The 20,851-nt window shown below is 38.8% G+C and overlaps 1 protein-coding gene across 1 annotated transcript; it reads right to left on the bottom strand.

Annotated features, from left to right (window-relative positions):
- Positions 1-3,017: 3,017 nt before the first annotated feature.
- LOC140805493 (uncharacterized) lies at positions 3,018-4,291 on the bottom strand. Its single transcript, XM_073161763.1, has 4 exons — positions 4,282-4,291; positions 3,883-3,950; positions 3,279-3,824; positions 3,018-3,227 (listed from the first exon to the last, which is right to left on the bottom strand). Exons 1-4 carry the CDS (start codon positions 4,289-4,291, stop codon positions 3,018-3,020), a joined length of 834 nt encoding a protein of 277 aa, XP_073017864.1.
- Positions 4,292-20,851: the final 16,560 nt, after the last annotated feature.

Raw genomic sequence — 20,851 nt, 5'->3', positions numbered from 1 at the left:
ATTTCGTCCTCGAAATCATAGGCAATCAAATAATATATCAACGCAGATACCAAAGGAATTATATACAGAAGCCAACAAAAAACTCACCTCAATAAAACAATTTTGGAATCTCTGTCTCATTTCGGATTCTGTCTTCCAAATAGTTTCTTCGATATTCTAACCACTCTATTTCACTTTCAACAGCAGAATAGTCTTCATTCTGAATTATCTTTCTTTTACTGATTTTGATTTCACTCTGGAATAATAATTCAAAAAAATATAATATTATAACATAACTCGGAGTAACTCTGATAAAATCAATCTCAAAATACTGGCTATACAATTTCCGTATATACCACTCAATAGCTCATTACAAATCAACACTATCATCTGCTACTCGGTCTAGCTAATCCCAGTCAATTCAACATTCATTCTTCTGCCTCAAACATAAACGGTCATTGTCTGATGTAGACATCTTTAGTCTGTCGATTCTGAGCTGTCTGTATTTTCTTCTGAATCAGCTTTACTTTCTTTGCCATATATTTGATCATATCAGGTCCAATCTCAAGTGCCTCAGAGATATAATTCTAATAAAGAAGGGAATCTGCATTTCTTGTCGTATAATACTTCAAACAATGTTATTTCAGTACTCGTTTAATAACAGTCGTTGTACGATAATTCTCATAATTACAACGAATCTTGTTAGCTAGTGCTAAAATCAAGCACTACAGCTCTAATCATATCTCCCAATATCTGGATAATCCACTCGGACTGTCCGTCATTCGGTGAATGATATGCAGTACTCAGATATAACTTCCTATCCAACTCTTGCTGTACACTCTGCCAAACGTGCAAAGTCAACCAAAATCACGGTCTGATATAATCAACTCTCGACACTCTATGTAATCTGATCACTTTTCCGACAGAAATCTTAGTAATATAATCATATCTGTACATCTTCATGTACGAGCTAGCACTCGCAGACTGGGTCAGTCTGTCACTCCTAACTCAATCAATGCTCAATTCCGAGAGGAATGCGGTAGCTTCATCACGATATCCCTGGAAATGTAATCCTATTTCCATTCAGGAATCGATAACCTATATAACCAATCTCTTGGTTTATTTCTTTCTGTCTTTATCTGTCGGCAATTCGGACATTTCAGTACAAATTCTGTCATATCTAATCTCATCGGTTTCACCCAAAATCTGTCTTTTCAATCATCATACATCTTTCTATTATCGGAATAAATGTCAAATCAATTATTGTGCACTTCTGACAATACCTGTCATTTCAATCCGAAACATCTGGCAAAACAAATCAGTTATTCACATACCATACAATATCACATACCTGATTTTCTGATCGATACTCTGTTCTGACTGTCGCTATCGAGTTCTGAATATTCTGATCAACTTTCTGAACTGCTTTAATTATCAGAATCAGCTCTGATTCTGCCTGTACAATATAAATTCTCCAGTATCTACTATCTATTTCAAACACGGATTCAAAACAACAGCAATATTCAATCAGATTCAAAACATCACTCATCAATACTGATATGCTAACTCATAAAACTGTAATTTCTGACAATGCTATCGGTTTTAGCCAACTGATCCCAACTTCAACTGTGCTAAAATCAACCGACATACTATCTTTGGATATAACATACCTCGAATAAAACCTGTCTTAATCAAGATTCACAATTCAACAGTTTCTGTATACCACTTTCTAATTCTCAGAATATTCAATACAATACTCAGATATTTAACAAAATCAGTCATATTTTTCAAATTTACCAGAATATCATAGATCAAATAATCAGAAAATCATCAAAATATTCTGAACACAGATTTTATCAATTTACCAACATAGCTGATACATCCTAAAGAGAATCACTCAATCAGATGTAACTCTCGGTTAATATTCTTCTGACTGATCTTTCAATTCTTTCAATTCAATCAGTATCATTCGGCACGAAGTTTTAAAAATATAACAGTGCCTAATATCGAGTCAAGGCTGAAATCAATTTTCCTGATTAAAGGCAAACTCGGAAGCTCATCTGGGACAACTTTAGCAACACTCCTGTCACTGGCAAATCAGTCAATTCTACGCTTCATCTCAGTAAATCAACTGAATACATAAGGAATCACTCCATTCCTTTCGATAATCATCGAGTCATAAACATTACAGATATCAAGGAAATTCTAGATCTAGAATCCTTACCGTACCATGTTTATTCTTCAGCCATTTCAGGTCTGAATCTACCATTTCCTGGAAATAGTCTACGATAGCTATGTACTTGGCCAACACATCAATATCAAGAATGTAGTCACAATCAGACAATACAAGTACATACCAGCTAACCCAGTCTCATTCTCATCTCACTGCAGTATACGTGGTCACGCCTTGTTAGAATACATCTTTTGCAAAAATGTAACAAAAATTGGGCTCTTTAAAAAAAAAGAAAAATAATAAAAACCAAAAGTAAAACTAAAAATTGGATTGCCTCACAATTAGTGCGTCTTTTTATTGTCGTTGGCTCGACTTCATTCTTTCTTGTTGCTCATGGTGGTTCATATATGGTCACTTTTTCCACTTTATTCCACTTGAGTATTTTCATAGCAATTTTCAGCATGTGACTGTTTTCTTTGAATTTCTTGGAAATCCCTAGCCCTGGAATATTTCCTCCTTTTTAATGAGTACATGCTTGGGTCGATCTGGAGGAAGTTTTCGCGCAATTTTAGATGTCTGCGAATTAATGAGAGAAAATATAGTATTAGAATTTTCAACAGGTCTTTCAATAATCTTTTCTAAATCATTCTTATCAACAATTTTTGAATTTTCTTGTGACAAGTGATTAGCGATATTAAAAGTATTAATAGTGCTTTCTCTAACAGGATATTTCATGGTATCATAAATATTAAACTTAGCAATCTCACCATCAAATTTCATAGTAAGGGTACCACTATTAACATTTATGACAGACTTCGAAGTTTTTAAAAATGGTCTTCCCACAAAAATTTGACTGTCTAAATCATCATTTTTCCATGTCAAGCACATAAAAGTCAGCAGGAAAAACCAAATTTTCAACTTTCACAAGAACATCTTCAATTACATCTCTAGGATAAACAGTGGACCTTTCAGCCAATTGGATCACAATGTCGGTTTCAGTCAGAGGTCCAAGTTCCAAATAATTATAAACAGAATCAGGCATGACATTGATAGAATCACCTAAATCCAACATAGCCTTTTCAAGTCTAGTTTAGCCAATAAATAGTAAAAGGGATATAAAACATACCTGGGTCACTGCATTTGATAGGAACAGTTTTTTCAATGACATCAAAAACATGTTCTCATACTTTTTCCTTTTTACACCCTTCAAATTATGTATCTTTTTTGTAGTGCACAATTCTTTTAAAATTTTAGCACAACGAGGTATTGGTTTAATAGCATCTAATGAAGGAATATTTACCTCGCCTCTACAAAGAGTGTCATTCAACTCCTTAATACTTTCGCATTTCCTATTCAATGCAAGAGGGAATGGGGGAATAGGTTTATACTCAAACAGAGGAGAAAACTTACCTTTCGGAGCATCATCTTGATTGATTATTGTATTCTCAACTTTTATCTCATTTTCTTTCTTTTGCTTGGCTGATGCTTGTACCCCAATTTCTTGAACATCCAATTCTTTACAATTTCTCAAAGTAATTGCACTCACATTCTCTCTTGGATTCACCACTGTCTGAGAAGGTATATTACCTAAATTTTTTGCTTCCAACTTGTGAATTGCGGTCGCCAACTGTCCCACTTGAGTGCTCAAATTCTGAATGCTAGCCCTCGTTTCCTGTGGAAATTTTGAGTGTTCTCAGCTAAGGCCTGCACAATTTCATCTAGGGACATACCTGAGTTAGAGGCTTGCACAGGTGATGGATGTTTGTGATAATTTTGTTGTGGATATCCCTGTTGACCTCTGATAAGTGCAAGATTTGCACTTAAATTATATTAGAATCGAATTTGAATTATGCTTGTTTCGAACAGAATTATGCGTTTTTTGGTTTGTTTTTGTTGTCATTTCAGGAATGGTGAAAATCGCAGACACGAAGCCAAGAACCAAGAAAACACCTGTGGACAGCAGCTTGCGCGCCCCAGCGCCACAACTCGCGCCACTGCGCGCATACAGATGCAAGTCGTCAAACCCGAGAGCAGCGCGCGATAGCGCGACTTCACGCGCAGCCGCACGCTCGCAGCATCAACCAGGACAAGAGATAAGCGCGCGCCCGCGCGACATTATGCGCACCCACGCGCACGCATGCACGGCCAGACACAGCAACTAGCGCGCGTCCGCGTGACTTCTCGTGCCACCGCGCGCACGCCGCGTCCAGAAAGAGTATAAAAACGCGATCGCTAGGTCAGATGAAGGGGGGGCCGTTTTTGGACGAAAAAACAGAGAGAAGGCACGGAGCGCATACACGAGACGAAGATTCAGAGGGCGAAAAACAGTCACAAATACGAAGAACGACAGATCTGGAAACAGAGACGACACTTCGGATTTGTTATCTTTTCCTTTGTTTCTTTACTTTATGGTGTGTCGATGCCTAGAACTACAAATATGTCTTGGCTTCTCTTGGATTTCGTGATGAACTAAACTTCCATTCTAGAGAATGACGTAACTCTGTTGATACGATGATTTGACACCGTTGTTTATTTGATTGAAGTCTGCTTTCGTTTAATTGTGTTCTCTGTGTTTACTGTACTGCAATTTACTGGCCATAAATTGTTTGTTGTTTGATTAATCTTATAACTCGGGATAGGGACTAGGATTATAGATCATTAGAGACATGTCGTTAAATGTTTATAGCGTTCGGAAGGCGTATAACTTTAGCGAGGCTTAGTAAGAACATTGTTTGCATTTATCTATGAAACGTAGTTCTAATTAGGAATAATTGAATCGAAGTTGATAGATACACTTTATTCGTCACTTGGGAAAGGGGGAATAAAACAATCTAAGTGTTCTTGGCCATTAATTGATTGGAATTCAGAAATATAAATTAAACTGTGAATAATTATCGTGGAAACTTTGTGAAATCATTTCTCTAGATATTTTCTCTCATTATTATCTCTCAATTCGGTGACTTAATTAATTCATTGTTTTCAGCTAATTCATTCAAACAAACCAACCGTTTATTCAATTTCTCTAAATAAAGTTGAGACTATTTTAATTACAAGAATTGATATAAAATTTTATGCACACTCCTCGTGGGATCGATATCTGTACTCTAACCAATACTAAAACTTGACACCGTACACTTGCGGTAGGAAAACGCGCAACAAGTTTTTGGCGCCTTTGCCGGGGAGTGTCAAATTTGAATTTATATCAGTATTGTTACCAATTAGTCTAGATTTTAATTTAGAGCTTTTATTTTTCTTTTATCTTATATTGATTAAGCGTTTTATTTTTCTTCCTGTTTGACAGTGTGCTAAGATCGCAAAACTCAGACTTGCTTATTTTTTATCCGGAGATCGAAAGAACTGCGAGAAGATTAAGAAAAGCAAGAAGAGAAGAGATCCGAGCAATGGCTGAGAACAGAGAAAATGACAGACGCGACCAACCAGAGGCGATTCCTATAAGAGATCACTTCAGACCAGTGATCAACAATCATTACTCTGGGATTGCAAGAGGGACAATCAACGCCAATAATTTCGAATTGAAGCCCGCTCTAATCAATATGGTTCAGCAAAACCAGTTTGCTGGAACAGCCACATCTGATCCTCATGTTCACCTGAGAACTTTCTTGGAGATAACGGACACGGTAAAGATTAATAATGTTTCTGATGATATTATTAGACTGCGTTTGTTTCCGTTTTCTCTCAGGGATCAAGCACGAGGATGGCTACAATCGCTTCCCTAGGGAAGCATCACGACATGGCATGAGCTAGCCACGAAATTCTTAGCGAAATACTTTCCCCCTGCAAAATCTGCCCAGTTCAAGATTGAGATCAGCACGTTTAGGCAGACTGAATTCGAGCAATTGTATGAAGCATGGGAAAGATACAAGGAGCTGTTGAGAAAGTGCCCAAACCATGGCTTCGAAGACTGGGTGCAGATTGAGTTATTCTACAACGGTCTAAATGGGCAAACAAGAGGAACAGTGGATGCTGCAGCTGGTGGTACGATCTTTGCCAAATCTCCGGAGCAAGCTTATGAATTGCTCGAACAGATGACAATAAATAGCTACCAGTGGCCGTCAGAAAGGGCAGGAGTAAAAAGGACAGCTGGAATTTATGCTGTGGATCCTATTACGTCACTCACTGCTCAGGTATCTGCATTGACCACTCAAATAGCCGCGATGAACAAAGTGAGTACATCTGAAATCGAGGGTCCATCGATGGTTGCTGAAGAACTATCCACCCCTGAAGAAGCACGGTATATCAACAACAGAAATCAGGGTGGATATGGAGGATATAGAGGTAACCCTCCCCCTAACACTTATCATCCTAGATTAAGAAATCACGAAAACTTTTCTTATGAAAACAATAAAAATGTGTTGAATCCTCCACCGGGTTCAATACATCAAAGGGGGAGGGAAAGCCTTCATTTGAAGATTTGGTAGGTACATTCGTTGCTGAGTCTGGAAAAAGGATGGCGAGAACTGAATCTCGTCTTGACAATATGGAGACTCACATGGGAAACATGGGTGCCACAATGAAATCTTTGGAAACGCAAATCGGACAGTTGGCCAATGCTCTAAAAGATCAGAACAAGGGGCAATTTCCCAGTAACACAGAGGTGAACCCAAAAGAGCAGTGCAAGGCAGTCACTTTGAGGAGTGGGAAGGACTTAGAGGTACAGAGTCCCAAAGAGAGAGTGGACAGTGAGAAGACAGTTGAAGAAAGTGAAGTGGAGGGATCCACGGCTGAAATCAAAGTTGAACCACCTCCAGTGTATAAGCCGACTCTACCCTATCCTCAGAGATTCAAGAAGAAGAATTTAGATGATCAGTTTGCAAAGTTCTTGGAAATTTTCAAGAAGATACACATCAACATACCATTTGCGGATGCTTTGGAGCAAATGCCGAATTATGCAAAGTTTATTAAAGATGTGATGTCTAAAAAGAGGAAGCTGCAAGAGTTTGAGACAGTGAAGCTTACTGAGGAGTGCAGTGCCATCCTACAAAAGAAATTACCACAAAAATTGAAATATCCAGGGAGTTTTACTATTCCTTGTTTTATTGGTGGTTCTCATTCTAGTAAAGCTTTATGTGATTTAGGAGCAAGTATTAATTTGATGCCATTTTCTATTTTCAGGAAATTGGAGCTTGGAGAAGTTAAACCAACTACTATCACCCTACAGCTTGCAGACAGAAGTCTCACGTATCCGCGTGGGATCGTCGAGGATGTACTGGTAAAAGTGGATAAGTTTATTTTTCCTGCTGACTTTGTGATTTTAGTTATGGAAGAAGATCATGATGCTCCATTGATCTTTGGGAGACCATTCTTGGCGACTGGAAGGGCATTGATTGATGTTCATAAGGGTGAACTCACCTTGAGAGTTGGTGGAGAAGAAGTTATTTTTAACATCTATCACGCCATGAAGGGATCGAATGAGGTAAGCACTTGTAAAAGCATTAATGTTATAGACTCATGTATGTCTCTTGATTGTGCAGGAATGAGGGATCCCTTGGAGAGCTGTCTGATAGGTGCGGCAGGAACTGTTGATGAAGATAATTGGGAAGTGAAAGAGCAATTGGTGGCTCTTGAAGCACTACAAAAAGAAAAGAGAAAAGATGCACCGCACGAGGAGTTGGATGTAAATGAGAAACTAGAGGCAATACCACCTTCCCCTGAGTTGAAAGAGTTGCCAAGCCACCTGTGTTATGCTTTTTTAGGTGAGAAGTCGACGTATCCGGTAAAACGCAGGTGAAGTCTTTTAATAAGGCGTGATCACGCCTTGTTCGTACACTTCCTCGTATTCCCAATACAGTAGATGTCTTTTGACAAGGCGTGATCATGCGTTGTCCGAAAACATCTTCTGAAAAAATAAAATAAATAAATAAATAAATAAAAGTAAGGGAAAAAAATGGCGTTTACACGCAGATGAAGTCTTTTAATAAGGCGTGATAACGTCTTATTCGTATACTTCCTTTGTAGCCCCATCACAGTAGATGTCTTTCGACAAAGCGTGATCACGCCTTGCCCGAACACATCTTCTGTTTCTATTTTTTTTTAAAAAGAATTTACAAAAAAATTTTCTTTACTTTTTTTTTATCTAACCATAATTGTTCTCACCCCTTTCACATCTTCTCTCGCAAGCTTCGTCAAACCCGCAAGGGAAATAGAAAGCTTTGCTCCACGATGCCCAACAATTTTCTGGGGATTTTTCTAAATTCTTTTGCGTTTTTAATGTCTACATTGTGAATTTAATATTTGTGTCATTGAGGACATTGCCACATATAGGTGTAGGAGGAGGTATATAGCTTTCTTTCTTGTTTCAATTTCTATTTTTTCTATTTTTTTTGCATATTTATTCGGAAAATAAATTATGATAAAAAAGAGGAAATATGTAACACTCGTGACTAAAATGCATAATCAGTTCGGAAGCTTGAAATATAATTTGGAGAAAAGGTGTAATTTTAAAGAAAAAAATTCGGCAGCATCTCCACAAATAGGACATGCCACCTGCCTCAAGAAATACATAAAAACATACAAAAGATTTCCATATCCATCAAATACCATTTAATGCAGTAACTACACATATTTCTAATTCAAATACCAAAACAAGATTTTCAATGTTTCCCAAAATAACCAAAAGCTTAACATATCAAAGTAGCATCCAACCACTATCTCCAAAGTTTGGCATATTTTCTTCTCTCGCTTCGACAAATCAGGGATGATTAGTCTTTCTTACATATTCCTGCATCACATGAACATAATTGGAATAGAGATAAAACCCAGCAAATGGAATCAATACTAACAAGATACATATATATATATATATATATATCATTTTATTGTAAAACATAAAATGGATAGCCTCAATTTCATTTTCTTGAAAATATTATCCATCTCATTTCATAAACGTCGAATCATCATTAATATCATTTGTCAAGAATCATAATACAACAATACATACGATGATATTCATTTCATTGATTAACCGAAGAATTGATAGTTCTTATAAGATAGTTCATTTATTGCTAACCCTCTTCGTAAAAACGAATCTTATAGGAGGGACATGTACCTCTGCATAAAATGCATCTTATAAGAGAGCCCATTTTTTCATCGTTAATTGACCAATTACATTGCGAATTTAGAATTGCTAGAGGCAACACCGCTACTATCACTATCAATCCAATCATTCAATCATATAAAACTATCAAACATATTAGAGGCATCATTTAAATTTGAAATCCTTTCATTAAAAAATGCATATAATTGCACTAGCATATATAAATATTTACATATATATATATATATATATATATATATATATATATATATATATATATTATGAATGGAATTTGAAAGGAGTTAACGTCATAAAATCATCAAAACACATACATATAGGATCATGTGATGCATTGAAGAAATGATTCCACTTACTACACTTGGAGCACTTGGTTTCCTAAACCTTGACGGTGATCCTATAACAATAAATCCAATAACTAACCATCAAAACCCAAATAATAAACTTAAACTACCATTTTATCCAATACATCAATCACAATTATCATCCCCAAACTTCACCATCTATAAATAACTCAAGAACAAGAAGAAAAACCACTTACCTTTGCTCCTTTCCCTAGAAAGACGAAGTTACAACTCCAGATTGAAGTTTATTTGCTTGATTGAAAGAGAGGATAAGAAGAAGATGAAGAACCCTAGCTTAGAATCGATGGAGAAGAGAAATGAAGAGAAGGAAAATGAAGAAAATGAGAGTCTCATTCGATTTTATGCCTTAATTCACCCAAAACACGCTTTTCCACTGTACAGGGCACTGGGGCGATCAAGTTTTACCGCCCTAGTGCAGACCTTACTGTCCGGAACCCAAAAATACAGATCCAGGCGCGCTGGGGCAGTCAAAAATTTCCTCCCTAGCACGTCACCTTCTGTCCCGGCGCATGCTCTGCGCACAGCTTCTCCAAAGAATGCTCCAGATATGCCTCTTCCCTTCATAATTTGAAACAGTGGTAAGCACAAAGGTTGTTGCTCTATGTCTTGGCTTGCATCTCCAATTAGTATCATGTCATTTGAAGGTCTGTGTAAATAGTTATGCTTAATATCCCAACATGTGTCACTGGAGGAACGATGATACACACGACACACTTTGGGGCGCTTTTGGCTTGTCTTCCACAATGATTTGAATAAAACTCAAAACATGAAATTTTAGCCTTATGTCCTATCTTTCTAGTGAAAGTGGCCTCACATTATTCAGATCAATATATAAAATATTATGCTAAAACCCACAACTATTGTCACAGTTTCTTACCGTTTCAGCACTTCCATTACTTATTTGGCTAAAGATCAACTTTCTATTCTACTCATACATTCTGTATTTCATTTTATATCATTCAATACCATTCATATTATATCTTGAAGCCATAAACCATCACCATTACATCACATATCACAAACGATCATCATAATAAACCATAAAAGGAATAATGAACATACTTAATCATAATCATTACCTTACATCATAAACATACGAGTGTCTGGTCACTACAAAAGGAGAGTACAACAGAGTGAAATTGTTTGATCCACAAAGAATTTAATGTTTATTCGTTATCTCTCTCATTTGAATCTTGAATGCCTTTGATGCGAGTTTGAAAAAAAAAACTGATGTTTTTTTTTGTGTGCAACTGATTTTGCATTCTTACTGCTACATTTATGGGTAGTTGCTCTTGATGATGTGTTGAAATGACAAGTGTATGAGATCTAGCACACATATTGTTTTCTTTGTGGAGCTTTGAGACTATGAGCAAACATTATATCATGCTCCATTTATTTGATTGTGTGTTGGTCACGCATTGTTGATTTTTCTAGAACTTGCATTGTTATACATGTATTTGTTGACACCTTGTGATGGATTAGAGACATAAACAAAGTAAAGGGCATTAGGTATAAACCGTTTTCTTTCGCATCATCAATGTCGTTCTTTTGAGCCTACCATGATTCATTTACCCCTAGTGAGTCAATTTCGAGCCAGAGCCAATTCATTGGAAAATAACCACATTACAAGCCATGATAAATCTTTCTTTTGGTTATTCCTCTATTTTAACCTTGAATTGGAGAATCATACAAACTTTTCGCATTTAGCATCGCTTTGAGCCAATAAAGTGCAAATTGTTGTGATCGAGTGATTAATGCTCGAAGTCGTTGTCTCAAAAAACTTCTTCTGCAAAAGAAAAAAATAAAAGAAAAAAAAATGAAAAAGAGAAAATGAAAGGCGGAATGAGAAGGAAAATAAGAGCAACGAAGAAGAAAAAAAATCTCTTGGATATTATAATGAGATTGAAGATGTTATTGTTAGCTGGATGCAATTGTCTTTGTGAAAAGTGCGTATGATTTCTTCAATTCCGTAAACCCATTGTGCCTTCTTTCCTACTTGACCTCTAGCCATGGTACAACCCATTTACAGCCCTTGTATGTGCATTTTAATTCATTCATTTGATGGAGGATGTGATATATTTGCAAGTCTATAGTAAAATTTTTCAGTGTTTTGACATAAGAGCTCCTTGATACATACCAAGAGTGGATCCTTTAATATCAACTACTTAAATTAAAATTTGAACAATTGAAAATTACTGATTAAAGATTCAAACAATTAAAAGAAAAACTAAAATAAAAACAAAAACAAAAAGACATTGTAGTGGACTTGTAATTACCTTAGCTTCCCTGTGGATACGATATCTGACTCACCGAATTATACTACATGTGGACAACCTGCTCTTGGGACTGCAACAATCAAAGTCGCAACAAATAACATAAATCATGCATCAATATATATGTAGATTAAATGTGAAATGCATGAACGGGGCTCAATATCAACGCGGTAAATGAGGCCAAACGAATGATACGATCAACAAGAATAATACTTGAGCAACACACGGGAGAGCTACATCATCATGTATCTAAACTGCCCTGCCAAGTATGCTAGGTGTGCAAGGCTTTGCAAATCAACACCCCCAAATCACCCTCCATACAGCTGTAATGATATATAACAAGAATGGCACAAAACAACTGGATGACACAATCCCAGCTCTCACCTCAAAAGGCTGCACTAACCACGAGATTGTTCAATCATAACTACGGTCTCATGTGTATCAATGTATAAAGGTGATGGATCCATTTTGACATATGCGAGGGTGCTTCAAACACAATATTCTCAATGAACTACAATAGCTCGTGTTCTAAGAATGTAAATACCGATAAATTAAATCGAGTTTGGTTTTAAACCAAGTGGAAAATACTCTAAGTAATCATTCGTTAAGAAAGCTAATCAGAAAGCTTTTAGTTTGTGTAAACAGATTAACAGATATAAGGGGATCAGTTCCTGCATATATCGGTTCAGTTGCGGTGAAAACTGAACTGATTCAATCTCGAACTGATCAAATAAGTTTGAAAACAATAGTTAAACAGTTAAGTACACAAGATATATTTATGGATGTTCGTAGACTTCAACTGCTCTTACATCATTCCTTCTACCACCTTGGGTAGGCTCCACTAGAAGACTTTGATTTATAGAATGCCTTGTATAAACCCTGTAAAGGCCTCTAATTTCGTACTTGAAAATATGCGGAAAAATTTGAAAATTTCTTTTAAAATAAGTAACATGCCTCATTCATAAATTAAACTAATAAAAAGGTTTAACGTTCAACATAGCAGCGGAAGTAAATGTCTGTTTTGAAACAACAATTAAAAAAAACAATAATGAAAAAAATGTTTGAGTATCAAAATGGTAAATGAACTGAAGCATGAGGTCCTCGGGTTCCTACTACTGCCCACCCAAGAGGGCTCACTGGTCCCCGCCCTCTGTCCCGACCTCATGAGTACCTACAACAATCAAGTTTAGTGAGTCTAAAGACTCAGCATGCATATATCGTAGATAACAAGTAATAATAATAAAATTTCATGCAAGGTAAAAATATCAGGAGCCTGGCATAACGTAAAATATCATGACATGAGTAATTACAATACGTACATAACTAAACTGAAAATCATAAGTGAAATGTTTGCTCCGTAGAGCCCTGTCATGAAATAACATGTAATAATTTTTCTGTTGAGAATATGTTCTAAGCCAGTGGCCCATGAACTGAACTTGAACTGAATCGTCTCATCAGACAAATACCACAGTATACTGGGCGGTAGAGATCATCACAGCCCTTGGACTGGATATCCGTACCAATAAATGAACTGAACTGAACCCGTAAGGGACCACCGTGTGAAGTAATAATCTCCTGATAAGCTGCTATCCCATGAAGTCAAGTGACCACAAGCAATATCGCATATAACTCAAAAATAAACTTTTATATTTTTTTTTGCACGTAATATAATTAAATAACATAATTAAATATTCTGTATTATTTTACCAAATGGGTTGGAATGTTCCCAGGCTCACTGCGATCAAATCTAACATGAGAAACATGCAAATGATTTAGCTTGACCAAACTTCGTAGTTGAATCAAAAAACGAGACAATTACGCCCAATGACTTAGTATTTAATCATGACTTCTTACCAACCCGAACCAACATCGAACCATCATTTAGTCATGATTAAAATACGCCTAAAATGATGAAATAATGCTCCTAAAATTTCAGTACTTCAAAATTTGGCGAATGGAGGCCAAAACATGAAAACTCTTTCGAGAGTAACTTTGGCACATCACACCGTAAATTCTCGTACGACCTATAAACCTAACCGAATCACAAACGGCAAAAAACAAGACCTTTCTAACTCAATGATACACTGTCCAGTCCAAGGCCATAGGGTAAAAGCCAATCAAGAACTCGAAACACACCTCTGAACCGTAGCACAACTTGCTGTCAAAAAATGCAGCAGATGTGTTAGCGTTTCCTTGCATCTTTTGCGAGGCTAATGGTCTTTGGGGCTTGAACCACCAACTAGAGCCACTTCCCAACATCCTAAGGGTTGGCTTGGGCCATGGCTAAGGGCCCTAGGACAGCCACAATCCAAACCACCCCATGAATCATCCGAAACTCCCACCCGAGAGGCCAACCTGCACGCGTGGGGGGGGGGGGGGGGGGTTTGCTTCGTTTGCTGTCATGGACCTTTCCAGTGACCATTTGATTGACCATGGAATAATCTAGACATCATGAGGTATGGTTTGAATCGTGGCTAAGGGCTAAAAAGCCAACCAAGATACACACCAACACCACAAAGCCGAAACTACACATGCACAAAAATGAAGGGCCGAAGGGCTGTTCTTGTTTTGTGTTTGAAAACCGATGCAACCATGGACCATGCCTTGAAATGCCGACTTGATTACTTCTTTGACATAACAAGGAGATGTTCTAACCATGGATATAGCCCCTAGGTCAGCCAAGATCAGAAACATCACCCTTGACAGCAAAACCGAAAAATCGAAGCACAATATGACACTAGGGAGGAGTTGCTGCCATTTTCCTTTTCCTTGCACGTATGGGGCTTGAATGAATGGACCAAAATGGTCCTAATACACCCTAGTATATGCCTAGGTGCAGGCTTGGGAGCCTGGACACGAGCCAACCAATTGAAACAACACAAACTTGGAACCCATGAAGCATGAAAGAAACCAGAAAATTCTGTACATGCATTTTCGAATGGTGCTGAAAATATTTTCTGTTTTGGTGATTAAAATCATGAACATGTGATGTAAAAATTTCAGTTTATGGCTTTATTGAGGAGTGAATGAAAATATAAACATTCTTGGAATTGTTTTGAACGAAAAACAATGGAAAACATGACGCGACGCGGAGGAGACTTGGAGTGACTTTGCTTCTTGTTCTTCCCTCTTGTTTTCTCACAAATTTTCTCTTGTTTTCTCTCGGTTTTTCTCATGATTTTTTCTCTGATATTGCTCTGAATTTCGGTGAAAGGGAGAGAGGAAATTAGTCTAGGAGATGAAGGAAAGGTTGCAAGATAAAGGAAGGAAATAATCTTTCTATCTTCTAGTTTGTGAGATAAGGAAATGGTTTAATATCAAAAAATTTTGAGGGAAAATTCTAGGGTGCACTTGGTCGATATTTAGGCCTAGGAACAATGGAGAAATATTTCTTTATTAATTATTTGTTGGTGATTTTAACGTGGGGAAAATATTTACCTAGAAAAGATTAAGAAAAGATAACAAGGAATGAGTTGTCAAAATAATTTAAATCTTTGAAATCAAATCGCCGAAAATTCATCTTCAAAAACGGTATTATATTGTTTAATTATTATTTATTGAAGATTAAATGGTGATGGAATTATCTCCCAAGAGAAGGTTGGGGAAAGAATTAAAGATGGAGAGTTGACAATATTTTTAAATATCCTAATGGGGTGGCCGATTTTTATCACTTAAAAAGAAGAGAAATATGGCTAGCTAAACATGGTAGAATATTGCTTAAATATTAATTAGCAGTGAATAAAATTTAGGGAATTATCTATCATTAAAAGGGTAAGGAAAGATATCAAAGAAATGGGTTCTCAAATATTTTTAACTCAAATAATGAGGGCCAAAAATTGAATAAAATAAAGGGGAAAATATTTCTTACTTATTAAATTTTAAATCTCTAGTGTTTTATCTATCCATTAAATATTTTAGTGAATTAAGAAATTAATTATTGAACTTTATTTACTACTTATCTCAACATTCTTTTACATTAAATTTAACTTATTATTTATCTTAAATAAATTCTAGGAATGTTTTCTTAATATTAAATTTTATCTTCATGCTCTAACTCCAGTCCGACATAACTTATTTAACTGAAAAGGTAACAATTAAATTACTGCATAAAATAATCAAATGTAAAGAAAAGAATTTAAATACTCATGCAATAAAAATCATTTTAATTTAAATGCTAGAAATTATGCATGGCTTATACGTAGTCTGATTTACGGGTTCTACAACTTTCCCCCCCTTAAAAGAAATTTCGTCCTCGAAATTAACACTTACCGAATAACTCGGGGTAATGACTCCTCATCTCTGGCTCAGACTCCCACGTAGCTTCCTCCTCCGAATGATTAAGCAACTTGACCTTCACTAGCTTTACCAGTTTGGTCCGAAGCTTCTTTTCCTGTCTGTCTAAGATCTACACTGGTCTTTCCTCATAAGACATGTTCGGAGTAAGCTGCAATGGCTCAAAGTTCAAGACGTGCGAAGGATTCGCCATATACTTCCTCAGCATAGAGACGTTGAACACATTGTGTACTCCGGCCAGATTCGGCGGAAGATCAACACGATAAGCTAGCGTCCCAACCCTGTCGAGGATCTCAAATGGTCCAATGAATCTCGGACCAAGCTTCCCTTTCTTCCCAAATCGCATGACGCCTTTCATAGGTGCTACCTTCACAAAAACATGGTCGCCCACGGCAAACTCTAAATCTCTCATCCTCTGATCCGCATAACTCTTCTGCCGACTCTGAGCAGTCCTCATCCTATCACGGATTTTGACTAGTAAATCGGCAGCCTGCTGAATAATCTCTGGACCCAACTCTGATCTCTCCCCGACTTCATCCAATGAACAGGAGATATGCACTTACGACCATACAGTGCTTCAAACGGAGCCATACCAATAGATGTCTGGAAACTGTTGTTATAGGTGAAATCTACCAATGGAGAATTCGACTCCCAACTCCCTGAAAATTCGATGACACAAGCACGGAGAAGATCCTCCAAAATCTGGATAACTCTCTCTAACTGCCCATCTGTCTGATGGTGGAAAGCTGTACTAAATAACAACTTCGTACCCACTGTTGAATGCAGACTCTTCCAAAATGCAGAAGTGAATCTATGATCTCTGTCAGACACTATAGAAATGGGGATACCATGAAGTCTGACTATCTCTCGGATATACAACTCTGCATACTGAATCATGGTGATAGTCGTCTTAATAGGCAAGAAGTGTGCTGATTTGGTAAGATGATCAACAATCACCAATATAGCATTTGATCCTCTGGCTGACTTCGGAAAACCGGTCACGAAGTCCATGGTAACATTCTCCCACTTCCACTCGGGAATTGGTAGAGGCTTGAGCAAGCCTGCTGGTCTTTGATGCTCTGTTTTCACAAGCTGACTCGTCAGACACTCGGATACAAAAAGTCTGATATCCTTCTTCATTCCGGGCCACCAATACAATAACTGCAGATCTCTGTACATCTTCGTACACCCTGAATGAATAGAGTACGGCGACATATGGGCCTCAGATAGAACCACTGTTAGGAACCCACATCCTGTCTCGGTATCTCACAATACCGTCGCTGACTGTATACAAGACACTGCCCTTGGCCTCATCCCTCTGCTTCCACTTTGCCAACTGCTCATCTGCTGACTGACCACTGCGAATACGTTCTAGAAGAGAGGACTGAATAGTCAAGGTAGATAGACGAGGATCTCTACCTCGAGGATAAGTCTCTAGATCAAACCTCTGCATGTCAGACTGAAGAGGTCTCGAAATCGCTAGGTGAGCCATAACTGCGACTTTCCCGCTCAGTGCATCTGCAACTACATTAGCCTTACCCGAGTGGTAGCTAATGTCATAGTCATAGTCCTTCACTAGCTCTAACCAATGCCTCTGACGCATATTCAGCTATTTCTGAGTAAAGAAGTACTTGAGGCTCTTGTGGTCGGTAAAGATCTGGAACTTCTCCCCTACAAATAATGCCTCCAAATCTTCAAGGCAAATACTACGGGTGCCAACTCTAGATCATGGGTAGGGTAATTCTTCTCATGGATTTTCAACTGCCGAGAAGCATATGCTATCACCTTTCCATGATGCATCAATACTGCGCCTAAACCGAGCTTCGAAGCATCGGTATACAAAACAAAGTCTCCGGGACCTGACGGCATGGCCAATACTGGTGTTGAGATAAGAGCTTGCTTCAAAGTATCGAAGCTCTTCTGACACTCATCGCTCCACACGAATTTAACTTTCTTCTTCGTCAATGATGTGAGTGGAACTGCAATGGAAGAGAATCCTTGAATAAACTTCCAGTAGTATCCTGCTAGCCCAAGGAAACTACAGATCTCTGATGCATTCTGTGGCACAACCCAATCTCTGACTGCTGCAACTTTCGCTGGGTCTACCTCAATACCGCTGCTATAAACGATGTGGCCTAAGAACACCACCTTCTCTAACCAGAAATCGCACTTACTGAACTTGGCGAATAATTTGTGCTTCTGCAAGGTCTGCAACACTGTGGTCAGATGTCTGCTGTGATCCTCCTGAATCTTAGAGTAGACGAGAATGTCGCCTATGAATACTATCACAAACTGATCGAGATACGGCTGAAATACGCGATTCATGAGATCCATGAAGATCGCTGGCACATTCGTCAAACCGAAAGGCATCAAGGAACTCGTAGTGGCCATAACGAGTCCTAAAAGCAGTCTTGGAAAAATCGGCATCTTTCACCCTCAATTGGTGATAACCGGAACGCAGATCAATCTTTGAGAATACCGAAGCTCCCTGCAACTGATCAAATAAATCTTCAATCCTCGGAAGTGGGTTTTGCTCTTCACTGTAACCTTGTTCAACTCTCGGCAATCAATACAGAGCCTCATAGAACCATCCTTCTTCTTCACAAATAAGACTGGCGCGCCCCATGGAGAAAAACTCAAGCAGATTAACTCCTTGTCAAGAAGTTCCTGAATCTGCTTCTTAAGTTCTACCATCTCTGTCGGTGCTGATCGGTACGGAGCTTTTGAGATCGGAACCGTACCTGGCATAAGCTCAATGGAAAACTCCACTTCTTGCTCGGGTGGCATACCGGAGACGTCCTCAGGAAAAGCATCTAGGAAATCGCTAACAATCGGAACGTCAGAGGCTGACTGACTGGGTGCCTTGGGGAAAGATATAAAAATCGCCAAAACGCTCGACATCCTCTATGCATGAGCTTCCTAGCCTGGACGCAAGATATCAAACGCGGTAAATGAAAGTACTTGTCTGGCTCGAATAAGAACTGCTCCATCCCAGGCGGTCGGACTAGAACATATCTCCACTGGAAGTCGATAAAACTCTGTTCCTCAATAGCCAGTCCATCCCCAGAATGATGTCAAACTCTGGCATCGGCAATACAATCAGATTCCTAATAAACAAGGTTGTCATGAAGCTCGAGGTCTATGTCTCGGATCACATTAGTGGCTGCCATCTCCTCGCCAGACGGCAATACTACTGAGTAAGCTGTATCTAGACCAATGGTCTTGACCTTGAGAAAGTAAGCAAAGGTCTCCGAAATGAATGAATGAGTAGCCCCTGAATCTATCAAGGCTTTCGTAGCTGACCCAGCTATAAAAATTCTCCCTGTCATAAGCATGGTCTCCGAGTTCGTCTCTGTCGCATGAAGGGCAAAAAATCTGCCTTGGGTAGGCAGACTCCCACGAGGGCACTGCTGCAGCAAGTGGTCTCGGCTACCACACTTATAACACTTCCCTGAGCCATACATACATGCTCCAGGATGGTGGCGTGTGCAATTGGGACAGACTGGGTGCTCAAAGGTCCTCGGGACTGCGCGACCCTGATGCTGCTGTCCTTTGTTTCTGGGTGGGCCATGGAAAGGTCTCTTGTTCTGATGCTGCTGCTGAGGAGGAGGGCGGTGTGGCAATGGGACTGGTCGCTTGCCCTGGCGATCCCTCTCAATGTCAATCTGATCTTGATCTGCAGCAAGAGCTCTGGCAACAGCGACTTCAAAGGTAGTAGGGCTAGCCACCCTAACATCGCGGCGTAAGATCGCCCGCAGGCCATCTAGAAAGTGCCTCAGCTTGGCACCGGCATGGTTCGCAATCTGGGGCACGAAATGGAAACCCCTCTCAAACTTACGGATGAACTCCGTAACAGTCATATCTCCCTGCCTCATGGTCATGAACTCCCTAGTCAATCTAGAACGCACTTTGTCAGTAAAATATTTGGAGTAAAATACCTCCGTGAAGCGTGTCCAGCTCAGCGTAGCCAAGTTCAAAGCTACTGACGCTCCTTCCCACCATAAGCGGGCATCTCCTCCAAAACGATAGGTGGCACAACAAACTCTGTCCGCATCTCCAAGCTCCATAAACTCAAAGATAACCTCAAGGGACTTGATCCAGCCCTCGGCAATCATAGGATCGGAGGTCCCTGAGAACTCCTTCGGCCTCATCTTCATGAACCGCTCATAGGTAGCCTCGGGCCCTGTCGGCCTGGCTGTCACAGCACTGTTCCCCGCAAACTTTGCAAAGAACTGAGTCATCCCAGCTAACATCTGGGCATTCATGTCAGGTGGAGGGGGTGGAGGTACATTCCTGTAGTGACCCGTTCCAGAATCACCTACTAATCAGAACTTAAGCATGCAAAATTTAACATTTAAACTGAATCAGGTAAACAGCGGAAAAACAGTAATACAACCCAATCGAATCTGTAAGTACAAAAATACTTAAACAACCAGATCGAACTAAATTCAAGAACAAATACCGACAACTACAAGTCAACCTCTGCCAGCTCCCTGTCCACTCCCTCCTGGACCGTCCAACCTGAGACCTGCCCCATCGAATAGGGTGTCCAAAACAGAGATAAACCGAGGACGTGAGCATAAAACGCTCAGCACCGAAAGCATGAGTATACAAGACTATGACATGCATGTATGCAAAATGTACTGGATACCAGGATCTGGGTATAACGAAATGCTGCTCAGGTAAATGACGTCAA

Source organism: Primulina eburnea, chromosome 11 (genome assembly GCF_022965805.1).
Source record: "Primulina eburnea isolate SZY01 chromosome 11, ASM2296580v1, whole genome shotgun sequence".
Taxonomy (NCBI): Eukaryota; Viridiplantae; Streptophyta; class Magnoliopsida; order Lamiales; family Gesneriaceae; genus Primulina; species Primulina eburnea.
The sequence above is the reverse complement of the archived record's forward strand: the minus strand, read 5'-3'. Positions and strand labels throughout refer to the sequence as shown.